The sequence below is a fragment of the Dromiciops gliroides genome, chromosome 2, assembly GCF_019393635.1.
Source record: "Dromiciops gliroides isolate mDroGli1 chromosome 2, mDroGli1.pri, whole genome shotgun sequence".
NCBI lineage: Eukaryota > Metazoa > Chordata > Mammalia > Microbiotheria > Microbiotheriidae > Dromiciops > Dromiciops gliroides.
The window spans coordinates 199,475,318-199,495,061 of record NC_057862.1 but is presented as its reverse complement, the minus strand read 5'-3'; the positions used below and the strand labels follow the sequence as shown (position 1 = coordinate 199,495,061).

The 19,744-nt window shown below is 37.8% G+C and overlaps 1 protein-coding gene across 3 annotated transcripts in view; it reads left to right on the top strand.

Moving 5' to 3' along the window:
- Nucleotides 1–19,744, top strand: part of AKAP6 (A-kinase anchoring protein 6) — a 594,007-nt gene that overhangs the window by 115,175 nt on the left and 459,088 nt on the right. The window contains exons 1-2 of one of the 3 annotated variants that reach the window (XM_043983334.1): nt 3,383–3,422; nt 6,924–7,281. In XM_043983334.1, coding sequence (XP_043839269.1) covers nt 6,958–7,281 — 324 coding nt within the window. In that variant the 5' untranslated portion in view covers nt 3,383–3,422; nt 6,924–6,957. Of the gene's footprint in view, nt 1–3,382; nt 3,423–4,097; nt 4,220–6,923; nt 7,282–19,744 lie in introns of those variants that run through there. The other 2 variants (XM_043983333.1, XM_043983332.1) reach the window with 2 other exon arrangements.

Below are 19,744 nucleotides of genomic sequence, written 5' to 3'. Positions count from 1 at the left end.
TATATAAACTTTATAACCTTTTTCTTTCTGGCTTTCTTCATGGATAATTTTTTCCATTCTTTCCATTCTCTATCCAGGGAATAGAAGGCATTATGCAAGTCTTTTCACATCTTTCCAATACAGATAAATCAGTTTACATTTAGCACACATTGGTGCTTCCAGTGAGAAAACAAACAGCACAAATTCTTTTTTCTATACTTGTTGGGTTTAATGAGAGCATCTATTGGATCAACAGAAATCATGGGATCCTTGTTCCAGAGTCAAAGGGCTGCCCATCGCTAGTTAGCCCAACCTCTTCTTTTTCTCAAGTGAGGAAGTTTAAGGCCTAGTTGGTTCAAATTATGTGCCCAAAGTTACACAAATAGTAATAGGCAGGGGCAGTATTTGAACCCAGATCCTTGACTCTTGAACCAGTATTCTTTCCATTGGTTATGGATTATTGGTTATTTATTGGTTACTATGTTTCCTCTCTACCATGTTGTTTATCAAGAAGTCATTCAAAACTCCCTGTTTAGATTGGATAGAACCTCTAAATTATAAAGAAATCATTTTTCCAGAGTAAAAATATTTTTATGCCACACTGCACAACAATGCATTCTTTGCCTTGAAAGCTGGGGTTTTGTCAAATAGAAACTTTTCCTGAGGAATGTTGATTTCTTATCATCTGTTCCCTCTTTCTCTAAGTGAGAATATTTCCCCTAAATTTTCTGTCTTATTTGATCCACTTCCCTCTTTTGTTGGTGAGATATGTGAATGTATGAAATATGTGTGTATACACGTGTACATGTCCTTTTAAGATCAATTAAATATAGCTGGTTATTTAATAAATTTTCTAAACGTCCAACCTTTTGCATAAATAATCTTCTATGGGAAATGACCAACTTATTCTTGGAGATTATTTTTTTTTTTACTAATATATAACAGAGAAAGGTGAGGAATATGAAAATCTCATTAACATTCACTCAGTCCAGTGTCTGCACCACTGATCAATGTTTGGACCATTCGCTGGATGACTGACTGAAATGGCTTAATGAATCTTTGTTTGGCAGGAACCAACTGCTGTTGTGGGGAAAACACGGATGTCATGATGACTAGGTAGCTGAATCTGGGCTGTTTCTAATAAACAAGAGGAATCCAAATCATCTGAGGACAACAAGGAAAGAGCAGTGTGAGGCAGCTTTGAGGGCAGGAGATGATTGATGAAGTGTGTACTGGCTGACACACAGATTCTATGGTTGGTGTGATGGAGTTAGCAAGTGATTGAGTAGGGAAACCAGGGGAGTGGGAGAGTGGTTCATGTGATTAGTAGAAGGGCAATCAGCCATCTGCTTGGAGGATAAGCAATGCACAGTGGCGATATTAAATGGGGAAAAAAGAGAACAGAAAAATCAGAGGTAATGCCAAAAGAGTCCTTGAAAACCGCGTAACTTGCTCATCTTCATTTTTTTTTCCTTCTCACTCACTTGAAATAATCCTCATCATTGGTTTATAGTCCCAGATTGGTTTTTATCCGGGGATTAGAAAGTGAGTAGGCGCTACTAAGACCTGGAGGGCAAGAGGGGGGGGGAGGGGAGCATGAGGGTAAAGAGATTTCTGGAAACAGGTTCTAGAAATTTCCGTAGACTCTTCTCTCTCTGGCAGTGACTGACCATAATGCTTTGCAGTTACTTATTGACTTTTCTCTTCTAAGTTCCCCATTCACACTTCACAGGCTCTCCTGACCTCAGGACAATCCAGTAAAATAAAGGCAGGGTGACATATTTAAAAGCAGAGAGGTAAACGGCTCCTCATCCTTGGGACAGGTAATAGCACTCAATTAGGCAATTTATTAGAGAGGCTCTATTGTATTGGGATTTCTTTTTATATAACCTAATTGAGGGAGCATCACATGAAACAGGTGTTCCTCTTTAACTTGCTTTTGTTAAGAAAAAAATAAGACATAATAGCGAAATTTAGAAATTTAGGGAAATCTCCAGTAATTTCCTCATCTTATTTTTGAAATCAGCCCCACCCCCCCACCCCTTGTAAACCTGGCACTGAACTGCTTATAGGGTGGCACTCTTCAAGAACCAGCTGTTGATGCTAAAGGGTATGTGTGTGAGAGAGAAGCAAAAGAACCCTAATGATATCCTGCTTAATTTTTCTACTGTAGTTTTGTCTTAAATAGCAATAACAGTAATAATCACTAGCATTTTCATAGTGTTTTAAGGTTTGTTATAGCACTCGGTCCTCCCAGCTACCCTGTTAATAGGTGCTGTTATTATCACCCTCATTTTACAAATAAGGAAACTGAAGCTGAGAGAGCTCATATGGCTTACCCAGGATCATTTGCCCAACTAGCAAGTGTCTGAGGCAGGATGGTTTTAAGGCCTTGTTTTTCTTCTTTTTTTTCTGGGGCAATGAGGGTTAAGTGACTTATCCAGGGTCACACAGCTAGTAAGTGTCTGAGGCTGGATTTGAACTCAGGTACTCCTGAATCCAGGGCCTGTGTTTTATCCACTGTACCACCTAGCTGCCCCCACCCCCACCCTGGATGGGTTTTGTTTTTGTTTTTGTTTTTTTTTGGTGAGGCAATTGAGGTTAAGTGACTTGCCCAGAGTCACACAGCTAGTAAGTGTCTGAGGCTGGATTTGAACTCAGGTACTTCTGAATCCAGGGCTGGTGCTTATCCACTGTGCCATCTAGCTGCCCCATGGATGGTTTTAAAAGAGAGAACTTTTTATTCAATGCTGCTGAGATAAAAGAGGAGGAAAAAAAGGAGAAAACATCAAGAATTGGAATGAAATATTTTGGTTTGGGGATGATTTACATTATGACTTTATTTGTCCTCAGACTGATAATCCTTTTTTTTTTTTTGGAAGGAACTGTTTCTTCCCAGATAATAAGAAGGCTTGAATATACTTGTCTCTGATTGGTTCCATCAGCTGCTCACATTAATTTAGTATGACTGAAATTACCCTGTTATGGGAACTGCTTGGTTTACTTATTAATACAGCCATGGATTGTTCTCTACCCATTCTGAATGATGTACTCTGTCTGCCCAAATACTGTTTTCCATAGCGATCCTTGTTTTGGCAACAGTCTCCTTATTCTCAAATCACTTATCGCTGTTTGGTCTGCAAAAGGTTTTCCCCTTACTGTAAATTCTCGGTGACTATTATTCACTTTCCTCCAAATAGGGGATTCAGTAGCTGAGTATTTAGGCGGTCCCATTTGCAAGCTAATAAGGGCATATGAAACAAGTCCCCCAAAGACTTTACAGGGCCCTGTTGGCAGGGCACAGAATGGATTCCGGAGTTTATCTTGTTTTGTCACAAAAGAAAATTGTAGCTGGAGGTGGGGAGTAAGAGAAGAGGAGGAGGAAGAAAGAGTAGGAAGGAGTTCTTGGTCCTGGGGAGCTGTCAGGGAAAAAAGATCTTACCGTGAGTACAAAACACTGATTCCAATTTGTTTCTGCATGAAACAACAAGAAGCAGGAGAAACGGGGTGGTTTCGTTAGCTTCGTAGCTGGGGTTCATGCTTTTGTCTTTGGCTAAAGGGCAGCTGCCTGGAGCCAATGCGATGTTACTCAGTTTCGGGCAGTTCTATCTGCATCAATATCTCCTTCTTTGGAAACTGTCAGAGTAATAGCAAACCCGCTCCCTGTCAGTGAGCAATCCATAGTATGTTTTCCTTCTGTTTCTATAGAGCTATAAAAGAGAGCTTTGGGGCCTCCCCCCACCCCCCCCCCCCAAATACAGCTTTTTAAAATTGTTAGTGCTTTAAGCTTTTCAGCTTTCACACTCCAAATGTTGCATCTTGCTGTGGCTTTGTAGAAAGAAAAGGATTTAATGGATGTTATTTTTAACAGCAGCTGGGATAAAGGTGGGTATTATCGCTAATACTGGAGAGGCAGCCTACAGACTCAAGCATTTGATAACAGAAGGGGGTCATTGGGTTCCTACGAGCTGACGAGCACTAACCCACCAGCTGCCTTACAGCCAGAGCTATAATTTGGCCTGCATCCTACGTGAACTTGGGTTAATGCCATTGTTTCCTTGCGCAGAAGCCTCCTTTTTATTTACCGGATGCTTCAGTCGATTTGTGACTGGAGAGGAGCTGGGCTGTCTGGATGGGAGAGTCTGTTGAACCTAGTACAGCCTATAGGCCAGGGTGAAATTTCCTACTCAGATCACATCAAAGAAGAGTAATTAACTTTCCCAGAAGGCATCTCAACTTGGTAATGACTGCAAAAAAAATATATATGTAAAGAATGGGCATTTCTATAACCTCCATATTCAGAAGCTTTTTCTTTTAATTGTGAAATGTTTCTCATCCAATGGTACAGGTTATAAGAACACTGGAGTTTTAGTGGCCGTGTATGTGTGCATGTGTGGGTGTGCCATTTTTTGATTTGAGACACTTGTAGTAAAATGGGGATTTGGGTGTTGGTGCTAAAAATGTTTAATGAGTGAATTTAATGTTATTTCTGCTGCCTTGTTGTTCTACTGCAATAATACACACGACATGAATTCTCAAGTTGTAAAGGTATGGAAAAGAGAAAGTTGAATAGAGAGCAGATGATTAAGGGGTATGCTTTGGGACTTCACTGTGTTTTTATGCCTGTTTAGGTATGAGAAATTTTAAGTTCAGGTTATTTTATTAGGATGAGTCTGATACGTTGACCTAGGAGGGTACTAATAAATGATTCTTTCTGTCTACTCCCAGCATTCACTTGCCTTTGATACCTGTATGATGCAAGTCCTTCACTGTTCAAGTACTTACTAGTTTGATGGTCTTATTTCTGTTTTCACATCTTTTTCCTTTTTTAAACTTGTTACCATTCTCTCTGCCTTAGGCAGAGAAAAGTGTCACAGGGTAGGGACTGTGTACCGTTCTCACTGCAATCCATTAATCTAACACCACGTGCATACAGATTATTAAAATCCTAGATTTAGAGCTAGAAGGGACCTTAGTCCAACACCACTTTACAGATGAGGAAACTGAGACCTAGAGAGAGGAAGTGACTTCCCAAGGTCATACAGGTAGTTTGTAGTAAAGCCCCTTAGAACTAAGGCTTAGAACTATGACTCAGATAAAATGAGATGATACTTGTAAAGTGCTTAATACAGTGCCTGGCACATAGTAGGTTCTTAATACATCTTCATCCCTCCCCTGAACTCCAAATCCATTGCGGGAGGGGGGGGGTCCCCACAGTGCCCTGCTTTTGATAATGAATGACTTAATCCACTAGCTTGGGCAAAATTTTTGTAATATTGTTTCCTTAAATCTATAAAATGGGAAAATAATACCCATGATCCACTTAGTCATAGGATGAGCAAAGAATGATAAAATGATTTTGAAATCTCTGGATAAATCTCCTTATTAAATAAATGCTACTCTATTGTGGGTGTGGCCACAGAATGCTGGATTAAATTGAAACTCTAAAGGCTGAGCCAAAATGACATTAAAATAATTATTTGCTTTTTGCTGTATCTATAGTAAGGGTGCATGTCTTAGAGAAGACAGGCAGATTTAGGAGTAAATGTGTAATGCCTCAACATCATGCGGGCATTTTTCTGTAAGGGGCCTTAATAAATGCTTACTGGTTGAATAATTGATCAATTTAAGATTTGTATCCCCAAAGAGATGACATAGTGGACTGCCCTTGGTGTCTTTTTAAAAAATTTCTAAATGCAATTATAGTTATCATCTAATTGATAAATAGCTAGGTCCACTTATATTCGTTTCTACCATATGGTAAAGACTAAAATGTAATTTTTAGGTTTTTACTCACTTGACACAAGATAGAAAAGGCTATTCAATATTAGCTGAATATAAGGAGATAATACATAAGGTAGCAATTAATCACCTGAAAATACATTTGTCACCATTCCTTTGCAATATCTCCTTGGTACTTTTGATATTTTTTAAAAAATAAGATCCCAAACAACCAGTGTTTCTGACACCCCAATCAGTTGCTATGGAAATGGTGGTGTCAAAAGTTCATCCAGGAATGTTTTTGACCTTGAGGAAAAAAGTAAAACTCAAAAAGACTTTTCAGAAGTATTAGGAAATTTCATCAATATTTGAAATCCCTTTAAGATAGCATGCCTTCAAGAAAGAATGTACTCTTCAGGTTTCTTCAAATTTAGCTATCCTTTACTGGTAGGGATGCTGCTCTCCAGAGGCGGCAGAAGTTTTGTTGGCCTGAGTACTCTCCACCTTGAGGTAGAATACAACTCTTCTCTGATATAGATGGTCTTTGAGGCTAGCAGTGGCCAAAATACTGATCTCTGCCAGGGTTAACCTGGTGATGAGCTTCTCCAGGCATAGTTAGACTGGTGCTTGGACAACAAACATACAGTGTAATGCTGAGTGTGTGTTCACAGTTATTTTTAATTATGTGGGACCTGCCAGGGCTTGTGTTTTTCTAGCCTAGAACCCAGACTTAGCTCCATACAAGGATAAAATGTCCAAGAGGGACTATAGTGGAGGTATGGACATACTTCAGGAGGTAAGTGGTTAGGTGTCCTGATTTATTCAGAATCTTATGAGTGCAAAGCATTCTATTCTATCCTCCTGAATCCAGGGCTGGTGCTTTATCCACTGCGCCACCTAGCTGCACCCCCCCTTTTTTATTTAAAAAAAAAAAAAGGTAAACGAAGACCTAGAATTACCAAGTATTTGGTGCCCAAAGAGGGAGAAAAGGAAATAAAAATGTGAACAGTTCCAAAGTTGAAGCAACTGGACCACTCTTCTTCTCTAACTAGCTAACTTCTTTAGGATGATAGCTAAGTGCATAATGTTAAAGTTATATGCTGAAGCTTCTATCTATCATGAAAAGAAATGAAAATGTACTTTTATATGTTTATACTATGAATTAGGATTTAATTTGTCTAACTCATGTCTTATCCTTTTTTTTTTCTTCTTCTGCATTTTAGCTCTTTTGGAGAGGAGTATGGTTTAGACTTCTCCATGTTAACCATGAGTGTAACCCTGTCCCCCATGAGGTCACAGGAACTGGATCCCATGGCTACCGATGCTTCTCCCATGGTCATCAATATGACCCCTACAGTGGAGCAGGGGGAGGGAGAAGATGAAATGAAGGAAATGGATTCTGACCAACGATATGAGAAGCCGCCCCCACTCCATACAGGGGCAGACTGGAAGATTGTCCTCCACCTACCTGAAATTGAGACATGGCTCCGCATGACTTCAGAGAGGGTCAGGGATCTGACCTACTCAGTCCAGCAGGACTCTGAGAGCAAGCATGTGGATGTACATTTAGTGCAACTAAAAGTAAGTAGATTCTCTGGGCTGTATCCATTCAGAGCATTAAGTAGAATGTAAGCTCTTTGAGAGCAAGAACTGTCTCAGTTTTGTCTTTTACTTTTGATACTTAAAACAGTGCTTGGCATGTGCTAGACATTTTAGTAAATTCTTGATGATCGATTGAAATTTATAGAAGTTGTCTAGACTACAAACCTTGCAAATCCTCCCCTGCCCTCCTCTCTTCCCCCTTGTATCTCTATCAACCAAGGTTGCAAGGGTAATAGATACAGCTGACCCCAATGTTGATCATTAAGGAAGCTTTGACTTACTTTGTTTTATATACCAGTTTGCCCCTCTCTAGTCAGTCTGGTGGTCCCAGATTCCTGCTGGGTCACCATATTGGTGCTGGCCTTTATTTGACCATTATATTGACTTTGGCTTTACAGCACCTCAGAACTCCCAAATGCAATTGATACAGCTTCAGCCTCCTCTAATAGCAGAAATTATAGGCATAGGCTACCATGCCCAGGCCTATAAATCCTAATGAGAAAAATTCCAAGGGTAAAAATGCAAGTCCAGATGATAAAAACACATGAGTCTGAAGTTACTTTTCTTCTAAGATTAGCCAGATGAAGAAAAGATTAAATATTTTCTATTTTTTCTTTATATATATAGCTATTTTTGAGTAAAAATTGAGATGCGACGGAAATTTTTATATAGACACACAGGCTTGAGGTACTTCTCAACTCATAGCATTTATGGTTCAAAGTGAAGGTTATTTCATACTAACCAGTCTAAGGTTTGTCTGTCTCAGTTTCTTCAGCTGTTAAATTGTGATGATAATATTACTTATCTCCTATGGTTATTGAGATAATAGAATGAGATATTTGTAAAGCACTCTGCAAATCTTAGAGTACTATATCAATGCTATCAGCATCATTATTATTTTTGTTATTATTTAACCTTGTAGTTTCTGGAATCTTTTTTTTAAAATAACTCAAGAATGGCTAAAATGCTGGTCACTTTTGATAGCTTTGATAACACAAAGTAAGATTTCTTTTCTATAGTTCGGTAAAGGTTAGGATCCATACTACAGATCTATGGAGCTATAATACCTAGACTGGGTGCAACATTACATTTTTAATGAAAAGCTCCTATAACATTCTTCCACCTTCCACAATTTTCAAGGAAAGAAATAACCAAGATATAAAGAGGAATAGAACAAAATGACATGTGTTTGGGGAGGGAGAAGTTCCCTTCAAGGGACTGTTTCTTGAATTATATCTCCCCTTGAATAATAAAAATGTTATTAGAGGTCATTTATTTGAACATTGATCCAAATAATGAAGCTTACTTATAAACATCACAGAAAAATATTTATCCAACCTCAATGTCAATATATTTAGTAATAGGAAACTGACGATGCTGTCAATTACATTCTTGGACTGTTCTAGTTGTGGGTTTTTCCTTTTGTTAAAACAAAATTTTTCTCTATATACCCTTTTCTTCTTTTTTTTGGGGGGGAGGGCAGGGCAATGAGGGTTAAGTGACTTGCCCAGGGTCACAGCTAGTAAGTGTCTGAGGCTGGATTTGAACTCAGGTCCTCCTGAATCCAGGGCCACTGCTTTATCCACGATATCGCCACCTAGCTGCCCCCCCTTGTCTATACCTTCTAATACTGATCTCAGTTCTTCCTTCTGATTCCAAGCAAAACAAATCTAATCCCTCTTCCATATCATAACCCCATAAATATTTGAAGACTGTAATTATATGTATCTTAGATCTTTTCTTCTGACACTTGAAATGCTAAAATTGGGGCTCTTTCTATAAGGAATTAGCAGCCCAAGAACCCTAAGAGGGAGAGGAAGAAGGGAATAAGTATTTATCTAGCACCTACTGCATAACAGGCACTGCCTAAATACTTTACAATTATTATCTCATTTGATTTTCCCAACAACCCTGTGATGTAGGTGCTGTTATCTGAATTTTATGATAGAGAAAACTGAGGCAGGCAGAAGTTAAGTGACTTGCCCAGGGTCACATAGCTACTAAGTATCTGAGTCTGAATTTGGACTCTGGTCCTCCTGACCCCAGACCTAGAGCTCTATACACCACACAACTTAGCTGCTACTGAACTAACTTGGAGGCTCAGTAGGGAGGGGAAGACAAATCCTAAGAGGAGGGATTTGCTAAAAATAAATTTCACAATTTTGCCTAAGGCTGGCTTTGGCCCAATTGAGAAACAATCTCTGAAGGCCAGTCTGAAAAACTCCACAGTTATATATTGGAATAAAATAGGCTTGAGAAAGAAAGCTTCTCATTCTGTTGAAGCCGGAGGCTGTCTGTCCCAAACCCCTATCATCTTTAGTCTTGACTAAACTAGAATGTTGCTCTACTTTGGTCCAGAATCCAAAGAACCATGGTGGGATTGTGTTCCACTGAGCTTTCTTGGAATCCACTCAAAGTAGGGGTCGCTTGAGGTAAGACTGGGCCAATGCAGAAGAAAACCAAAGATCCTTAAAATTAGTGGCAGAATCACCTGGTTTTCAGGAACTGAGATGGTAGGTCCTAGGTTGAACAGTTGTTTTCCTCATCATTTTTGGTCATCTTTGTAGATACAGTATTCAATAATCATTCATGGAGACTATGATCCTTAAATTAACACTTTTCTTTTTTTAACTTTTTTTAACGCTTCATTTTGTGGTTATTGGCATATAATAAGCACTTAATAATACTTGTCAACATACTGTCAAGAAGGTCCTTTTGAAAGAAAGCAGAGGTACTTGTTCTCATGAAATATCAAAAATCACCCCTTTGGTAAGGGTAATCAGACTTATAGTCTTTCTCTTCTGTATATTATGGACTTATCCGCATACTTTCTGATTTTAGGCAAGAGTGTGTTTTAATAACAGATTGATTCTTTTTACATAGTGGCCCTTTGGGGGGTAAATATGCTAAGACACATGAATTAAAATATGCATTTAATTTTTAAAATTAAGACTAATTGTAGCATATATTAATATTTAAGATGAATATCCATTATAACATTTTGTGAGAACTTACAATACCAGCAATTTGGCATTACTGGCAATATGGATAACAGCTATGTGGTAAACCACACTTTCATTAGACAAGCTAATTTTAATTATCTTTTGTTAAAGAGATAATGTATTGTTAAAAAACCTAATTGGAATTATATTACCAAACTGGATATAAATCAAGGAAAATTACTTTTATGGAACAATATTTTGGGTCCCTTCTCAACACAAGACAAATTTATACACACACACACACACACACACACACACACACACACATATCATGGATAAAGACCCAACAGAAGCTAATTTCCACAGCAAGGAATATTAATAGGCAGATTCATGAATTAAAGCTCTATAGGCATGGGTAATAATTTGTTAGACTAAATAAAACCTTAGGTTTTGATTACAAACCTCATCAGGTGAGATTATCGACTGAATCAATATGATTCTTTTGATGTGAAGTTACACAATTTTCGTTTTTGTCTTTTCCTCAGTGATTTTTTTTTTTTTGCTTGCAAGTTGCTTGACTTCTGAAAGCCTCAGTTTCCTCATCTACAGAAGGAGAAGGCTAAACTTGATAACCTGTAAAGTCTCCTCTAGCTCCAAGGTCTAAATGTTTTTAAATTTTAGTCACTGGTGGATTTGCCTGCCTCAAGTTTCTCCCTACTTCAATCCATTCTCCCTTCCCACTAAAGTGATTTTCCTAAATCACAAGAGTTATCATGTTACCCCTCTACTCAGTAAACTCCAGTGTTTTCCTTTTGTCTTCAGGGGCAAATACAAAATGCTCTTTTTCTGAACTCGGAGCCCTTCATAACCTAGCCCCCTAGGACTTTCCAGTCTTATTGCTCCTTATTCCCCAGTACCTTTTATTTAATCCAGCAACACTGGCTTCCTGGTTGTTCCCCTAACAAGGAACTCCATTTCTCAATTACAAGCATCTTCTCTTGCTGTCCCCTATGCCTGGAATACACTTCCTTCTCTGTTCTTACTACTGACCTCCCTGGGAACAGCTCTGCCTCACTTAAATCCAATTCACACACAAGTCAAGACATTACCTATTATTTCATGAGGTCCTCTTTGAAAATAAAGATAGCTAGGTCGAGTAGTAGATAAAGCACTGGCCCTGAATTCAGGAGGACCTGAGTTCAAATGTGATGTCAGACACTTGACACTTACTAGCTGTGTCACCCTGGGCAAGTCACTTAACCCTCATTGCCCCATAAAAACAAACAAAAAAAGGACAAACAACAACTCCTTGGCCTCCTTTAAGTCCCAACTAAAACCTTGCCTTCTTTAGGAAGCCTTTCCTAACCCCTCTTCATTCTATTCTCTTCTTTCATTACTTCCTCTTTATCTTGTACATAGATTGCTTTATCTATATTTGTTTGCATCTTAGAATATAAGCTTCCTGAAGGCAGAGACTGCCTCCTTTTTTACCCCAACACTTAGCACATTACTTGGCATATAGTGGGTACTTAATAAATGTTTATTGACTGATTTTTGATTGGGATGACTTTGAACAGTTTAGTTAAAACAGATACTTAGACTAGAGGAAGATAAATAGGACTGTAAGAAATGAATGTTCCATCCTAAAGATATAATGACCTCAAAGTCTGAAACAATAATAATGAGCAAATTTAGGCCTTTTTTCTGCAGCTTACTAGCTTTTACTTCTTTTTTTTCCTCTCAGATTTTGGTGATCATTTAAAAATTATTTTGTATCTCTTCCTCATACATAGGCTTTAGTTTCCACTGCCTTCCAAGTGACACAGAGGAGCCAAACTCACATAGCCAGCAGTTTCTTATGGAAATGCCTCTTTTCAAGATAGAAAACATGGCTTACACTAACACAACTCTTCAAACTGAAGTATAAACAGAAGGATAATTTATGAATGTTCTTCCCTGCTTAGAACATTGGCCAACATTTGGTCTCTAGTCATAATACATATTTATATATGTATATTTAGTGTTCTCAGAATTTTTTAATACCTTCTTTCTAACATGTTCTAGGAATATTAAGCGTAAAGCCTTAAGTGGAACTTTTAAGATTGAAGAAATTCTGACTCCTGTGTGTATGGATGTGCTGCTAAATGTTTAACAACTGGTTCTCTGGGGGAAAGTGTATTCATGACCTACTTTTAAATTTAATTTGTTTGTTAGCAATTTTTCTGTTGTTTTCTTTAATTCTAGACAATAAAAAGATAAAGCCCTGACATACCTTTCCTGATTTCTGGAGTGTAAATACTCACTCTGAAATTTTAACCATCAGCTTTCATTAGTCTATCACCTGGCTCTTCTAGCACACACCTAGAGATGTCTGATGACTGTAAGGTTCACCCCACTTTTAAGGTACTGAATTTACCTTAAATAGGTTTAAAGTTCAGATGATTGTTTTCATTGCCTGTTTTCATAGGATTATGATCCTATTTAGAAATGGAAGGAATATTAGAGAGTTATCTCCTCCACCCTTCTCATTTTAGAGATGAGGAAATTGAGGCATAGAGTGGTTAGGTGACTTGTGCAAAGTCATTCAGGTAGTCAGTGGCAGATAGAAGATTTGAATTTAGGTCTGCTGATTATGCTTTCAGTGTTTCTTAGATACCTTGCTACCTCTTTTGCTAAGTGGTCCAAGGTCTACTTGTCCTTTTTACAGAGTCAATAAATAATATGTCCCCTAGATAGTTGCTTAACCCCAGGGCATCAGGGACCAGTGTAATAATCTTGATGTGGTATCTTGATCTTCCCAGTTGATTTTTTTCTTATTAAAATTTTAAGGTATTCTTTTGTTCTCCAAAAAAACCATGTTGATGAAATTTAAACTTTCTGATAAATCCTGTAGTTCCACATAACCACTGTTGTGCAAACTCCTGAAGGCATGAATATTGTAGAATCAGCCTTTTTTTTTTTAAAGACAGTCTCAAAGAGAATAAATTTTTAAAAAATTAAATGACAAATACATTTTTGTATTTTCCCTCCCACCTTTATTTTAAAAACAAATACTTCTGTTTCTTATTGCTTAAATGTTCTTTGGTAAGAAATTTGACAAGCCATTAGGCCTTTTTTTTTTTAAGTTTTTTTTTTTTTCTTTCGACCCAGAAGCTTGTATCATTCAAGGAAACCAGACTAAACCTTAAAAGGTTTGGAGTTTAGCTCAGATCTCTGGACTCGGAGAAATATGTTGTTTCTAAATGAGACAGTGAATTCACTTGATTTCTTTCTCAGTGAAGTTTGTTATTGCTCCTATTTTTAGAAACGTGGGAGGAAAATATAAACCTTCCTTACTTTATGGAAGAAAGTTTTTTTTAGAAGCTTTAGAAGTTCTCATGGTAAATAATAACTCACGTCTCAATAAATAAGCATTTATCAAGTACCTACTATGTATCAGTCATTAACCTCTCTGTGGCATATGGAGTAACATTTGCTAAAACTAAAAAGTCCTTGCTGTATAGGCTAGACTAGTTTTGCCCTAATATGGGAAGGAGAGTTCAGAATAGAGTATCCATGCCAGTGAACATGTAGATATACCAGGCATAGTGGCCTACCCCCATAATCCCAGCTACTGAGGAGACTGAGCAATGCTAGCCTGAACAAGATTGAGAGGTCCATTCTTTAACTAAAAAAAAGATTATAGTAGGGATAAATAACATTTGTATACAATATAAAAACCTTCCTGAATCTCACTTTGAAAATCCATTTATCTTGGTTTTCCTCAATCCTACCAAAAGGCTTGATGATTACTTCCTTCCATGCTAAAGTCGGGTTCACAAAGTGATCCTTTCTTCATCTCCTGGTCTGGAAGTGATCTGTCCCTTCTTTTCTTAACATTTTCAATGGATCCTTATTTTGCTCTTACCTCTCCTTTGTTTATAAAGGTGAATTGTATTTACAAATATACTTTGTTCTAATACACATTGTAAAGTGTGTATTATAGTTATTTATCGACCTATCCTGTACCTGATTTCCTCTTGGGGCCTGGCACATTTTGGGTACTTTGCAGGTGTTTGTTTAAGTAGAATTCAGTGGGCTTACTTTATTCTATGAGAAGGAAATGAATAAACAATGAAAGGTCAAAAACCAGAGAGTGAGAAGAAACCAGCTCCCTAATAATATTATTTTTATATTCTTGGCATTGCAATCTTGAGAAATTGTTTTGTTTTTCCTCCTAAAGTAATGTTCATCCCACTGCAGTGATGAACAGAGCCAACTTCACGGCCTTTTTCTTTGCAAACTTAGGAAAGATGCACCTGTGAATTGACAACAATGTAGTAAAAAGTAACAGTCAGGGATTGAGTTGGTAAAGGGAAATTGCTCCTAACTTCTCTGGCCTTCATTCAAATTGTTGAGGCTAACAATATTTTCTGTGAAAAGGAAACTTTGCATATTAAGGATATTTGCATGTTAGAGATATCTGCTACACCACATGGACAGCTGGCAAAGAAGAATTGGAGTATGGGGAATTTCTTTAAACAGGTTCCCAGCTTCCAAGAAAGTGCTCTCCAGTTACTCATCTGTGCAATGATATGATGAACATTTTACAAAATAAGATTGCTGTCAAGGGAGGTAAATGCATTTGGTAGAAGCAGAGAGACTAGGTTATATCTTCCCTTCTACTTTCAATCATTTTGTCTTCTCATATTTACCCCCAAAACCCCCAAAACAAAACCAAAACCAACTCCCCCCCCAAAAAAACCCTTTTCTGCCCTTTCTCCTCCTTCCTTTCTCAGCCAAACTTGTTGAAAATGTGAGCTATTCCCTTTTCACCCATTTCCTCTTTATCATTCCCCTCTTAACCCCCTGTAGTCTGTTTTCCATTCCTATTGAAACTGCTTTTAAATATGACAAATGATGTTGTTCTTGCCTAATCAAATGGATTTTTCTCTGTTTTCATTTTTGAAAAATCTTTGTTGCACCTGTCTGTTGGCCACTTACTTAAGGAAACTCTTCTTCCTGTTTCTGTGATGCTGTACTTCCTGGTTTTCCTCTTGATTTCCTAAATGTCCTTCTCCTGGCTTCTTTTGGTACATGTTCTTTCTCTTATTCTCTTGCTGGAGATACAGTCAACATTCTGTCTTTGACTCTTTTATTTGCTTGGTGAGCTCATTAGTTCTCCATTGTCTCAACTCTTGCCTCTCGTATCTTTATCTCCACCATAGAATTCTCACTTGTACTATAGTCACCCCCCCCCATAGAACACCAATTACCTTATAAAACAATCTCCATCTGGAATTTTTTGTTCAGTTGTGTTCTACTCTTTATGACTCTATGGATCACACTGTCCATGGTGTTTTCTTAGAAAAGATATTAGAGCGGTTTACCATTTCTTTCTCCAGTGGGTTAAGGCAAATAAGGATTAAGTGACTTGCTTATGGTCGCACAGCTATAAGTGTCTGAGGCCAGATTTCAACTCAGTTCTTCCTGACTTCAGGCCTAGTGCTCTATCCACTGAGCCATTTAGCTGTCCCCTGCCACTTGAAATAGTAGGTGCTTAATAAATGTTTATTGGCATGCTATTTTTTTTTTTTAGGCAATGGGGGTTAAGTGACTTGCCCAGGGTCACACAGCTAGTAAGTGTCAAGTATCTGAGGCCGGATTTGAACTCAGGTCCTCCTGAATCCAGGGCTGGTGCTTTAACCACTGCGCCATCTAGCTGCCCCTTGGCATGCTATTTAAAACCAGTAAAGTGATGCAAGTCTTGCTGTACTCTGCTCTGATCAAATATATCCCAGTTATTATGTTTAGTTCTTGGTGCCATATTTTTAAAAGCACTTTAACAAGTTAAAGAGGGTCTAAAGGAGGGCAAAAAGAATGATGAAAAGTTTTGAGGTCATACAATATGAAAATCATTTGAAAGAATTGGAAATGTATGACCTGGAGAAGATAGGAATCTACTCTGATCTACATATATCTAGGGGTATTAACTTCAGTTCTAGGTGCTATTTTTAAAGGTTCCTGATAACCTAAAGAGGGACCAGATGAGGACAAGCAGAATGGTAGAGCATCCTGTGATCACACAATATGAAAATTGTTTGAAGGAAAATTGGAGATGTTTAGTTTGGAAAAGAGACTTCTGGGAGATGTAAGTAGCTTAAAATATCTGAAGGACTACCATATGGAAGAAGAATTTCTACTTGGCCCCAGAAGAGAATTATGACTAATGAGGTGAAGTTGTAGATACTGATTTCGTCTCAATGTAAGAAAAATTTTTCCAATTAATAAAGCCAACCAAAAGGAGAAAATTTTGGCTCAGGAGAGAACAACAGTCTTCAAGGAAAAGCTGAATGACCACTTTTTTTAGTATGAGGTAATGGGAATTTTTGGTCAGGTGCGGGTAGAACTCAATGGTCAGTGTTGTAGCCAAGCCTACAGAGCCAGGGCATTTCCAAATTGAACCCTAAATCTTAACTTAACTTAACTTAACTTAACTTAAATTCCAAGTTTCTTTCCACTAGTCTGTTTTCTATCACAAAGGCTTAATTTGTTGACTGTGATCAAATAGCAAGCTAATGTTTTGATCCCGAGTCCATAATAGCTCTTCTTTTGATGTTTATATGTCTCTTGGCTCCCAGTAAAATCCACTTTCCAATACTCCAAGGAAGAGCTCTTCCTCTCTCTTGTGAGCCCTTCCTTTACTATACCACCCAGATCCCTTCCCTACTCTCAGCTGTCATCATATTGAGTCAATACCAAATAGTTTAGGATTTCATTGTTATCTAATGGTTTCATGAATATTAGGGATCTCTTCTTAAGAGTAGATTACAAACTGATCCAGGGCAGGAACCATCCTATAACATAGTGCTTATCTGGGAATAAAGTTCATGTCAAAAGAAATCCTTCCCAAGATATAGAAAAAGAATATATATATATATGTATATATGTTCTAAAATATTTATAGTAGCTCTTTGTGGTGACAAAGAACTGGAAATGGGGGGGTGCCCTTCAATTAGGAAATGATTGAAAAAGTTGTGGTATATGATTGTGATGGAATACTACTATAAGAAATGATGAGCTTGATGATCTTAGGAAAACATGGCTAGACTTGCATAAAATAATGGAGTCAAATGAACAGGACAAAGAGAATGTTGTATGTAACAAAAATATTGTTTTAAGAACAACTTTGAATGAATAATCTTGACCATTATAAAGACCCCAATTAAACTACAGAGGACATATGAAGGAAGATGATATCTGCAACCAGAGAAAGAACTGATAAATAGAATTATATATAGAATGATTTTACAAATACATATGTATATGTATACACACATAAACGTATTTGTGTCTAATGTTAGCCCTCTCTGGGGGGAAGGAAAAAAGTTACATGGTAACTATCATATATTTAAAAGGAATAGTAAGTTGTATATAATAGATTTGCAGCTTTGTGTGCAATGATTTTTAAAAATTATACTCATGTTATTTACAGTCATTCTGATCTATATCTTGCCACTGGACCCAGATTGCTCTAGAAGAGAGAGTGAAGTTGGTGACATTGCACAGCCCTCCCTCACTTAAATCCAATTCAAGTCATTACATCACCCCAATGTCGTGGTCTTCTTTGAGAATGAGGGACAAATAACAACAACAATGTTATAGAAATGCTTGTTTTATTCCATAAATTGAAAAAAATTTAAAACATATGTAGGAAAAGGGTTGGGTCAAATGGGGGAAGTCTCTGAGAGTCCAAATAAGTTACAATGAAATCTCATTTACTACCTTTATAGGAGAGGCCTTTTGACCTTCATGCTGAAGATCTTTGACTCTGAAAGAATATCTCAATTATCCATCTGCTGAATTACCTGTGTTTTCATCATATTAAAATTAAACAAATCAACAGACATTAAAGACAATGTGCCATAATGTATAGGGCACTGTACTAGTGAGTCAGGAGCACCTGGGTTCAAATCCTACCTCATATTCTTCCTAGTCATGTGACCCTGGGCAGGTCACAGAATCTCCTTGAGCCTCAGTTTCCCCATATGCAAAACAAGAGACTGGAACTCCATGTCATTTAAGGTCTCTTCCAGCTTTAAATCTATCATCCTATCAAAATGGAAAATTCTGTCTAGGGATAAAAAGACCAAAAAAAAAAAAAGAAGGAATAATACTGGACCTTTTATTCTATTAGAAAAACAAGGAATGATACATTAGGAAAAGGGGAGTGGTGATAGGATGGGAAGGGAATGTTAGAAAAGGGATCATGGATTCCAAGTTGAAAGGAACCTTAGAGCCATCCAAACCTCCTGCTTTTATGGATGAGGAAACTGAGATTTAGAGAGATTCTGATTTGCAAAAGGTCAAAGAGGTAGTAAGATATACTAGCAGCCCTGAAAAGTGATAGCTGCCAACCAGACATCAAAGACAGAGACAAAGGTAAAGAAAAGCAGACAAATCCAGAAAAACGCAGCAGTCTGGGACCATCTGATACAGTATAAAATGCCCCTACGTGCTTCAGTAGCTTGTGAGCCTGTCACTGTAAGAGCTCATTACAGTGACTGATGGACATAATGATGATTCTGAGTCATCAAGAAAGATAAAATTAGCTTTTGTAGACTCTATTTTAAAAGGCAGGGAAGTGTCTAATGCAGCTTATATGTCCAAATCTTACATAGCTTACAAAGCTCTTACATAGTAGGTGCTTCATAAGTCTTTGTTAAATTGAACCAAATTAAATAAGAAGAGGAGATATAAAAGTAACATTGGGTTGAGCATAGTGAAATTTAATCGGGATAGATAAAATGTTGAGAGAAATTATGATTATACTGTTATATTAATAGCCAATTATTAGATTGGGATCCAGGCTTTTCTCCATTTCCTCATTAAGGCTCAGCTCTTGCTAAGTCAGTCTTTGAAGGACACGACTAATTGATTAAATTACTCTTAGCCCTCAAGGAACATGCTCTTCAATCTTGGGTTCAACCCCACTCAACTAGGAGACCTAACCTCTGATTAGAGAGTCCTCATCTTTGAGAAAGGAGCCCCTGTCCTTGTACCCCTCCACTGGAGTTTAGGGTGATCCTGCTCATGAAGGAGAAAACCAACTAGAGTGGTCTGGGTGGAGATTGATTTCCCTGTTGAGATTACTGACCATGGCTGAATCTCATGATCAAGCCATGTTCTCAGCAGGAAGAGCTGAAGACTTTTAGCCCACCCCCTCATTAATGTCTACCAATCAAGGTTGATTTTCACTTATCGAGGGAATTCCCCTTCAGAAGGGTTATTTTTTTCAGGGTCTCCACTGGACATCTTTGGTTACCAAGCCAGTCTAATAAACTTGATTGCCAGCCAGTCTAATAAATTGATTATTAATTACCCAGAAACTCTGTCTTTTGGGTTTTTTCATTTGTTTCAGTCTTAAATTTAGACACAGACAAAAATGTGAGCTTCACCATCAAGAAGTCAGCAGGCATTATAAAGCATCTACTATGTGCCAGACACTGTGCTAAGTGTTG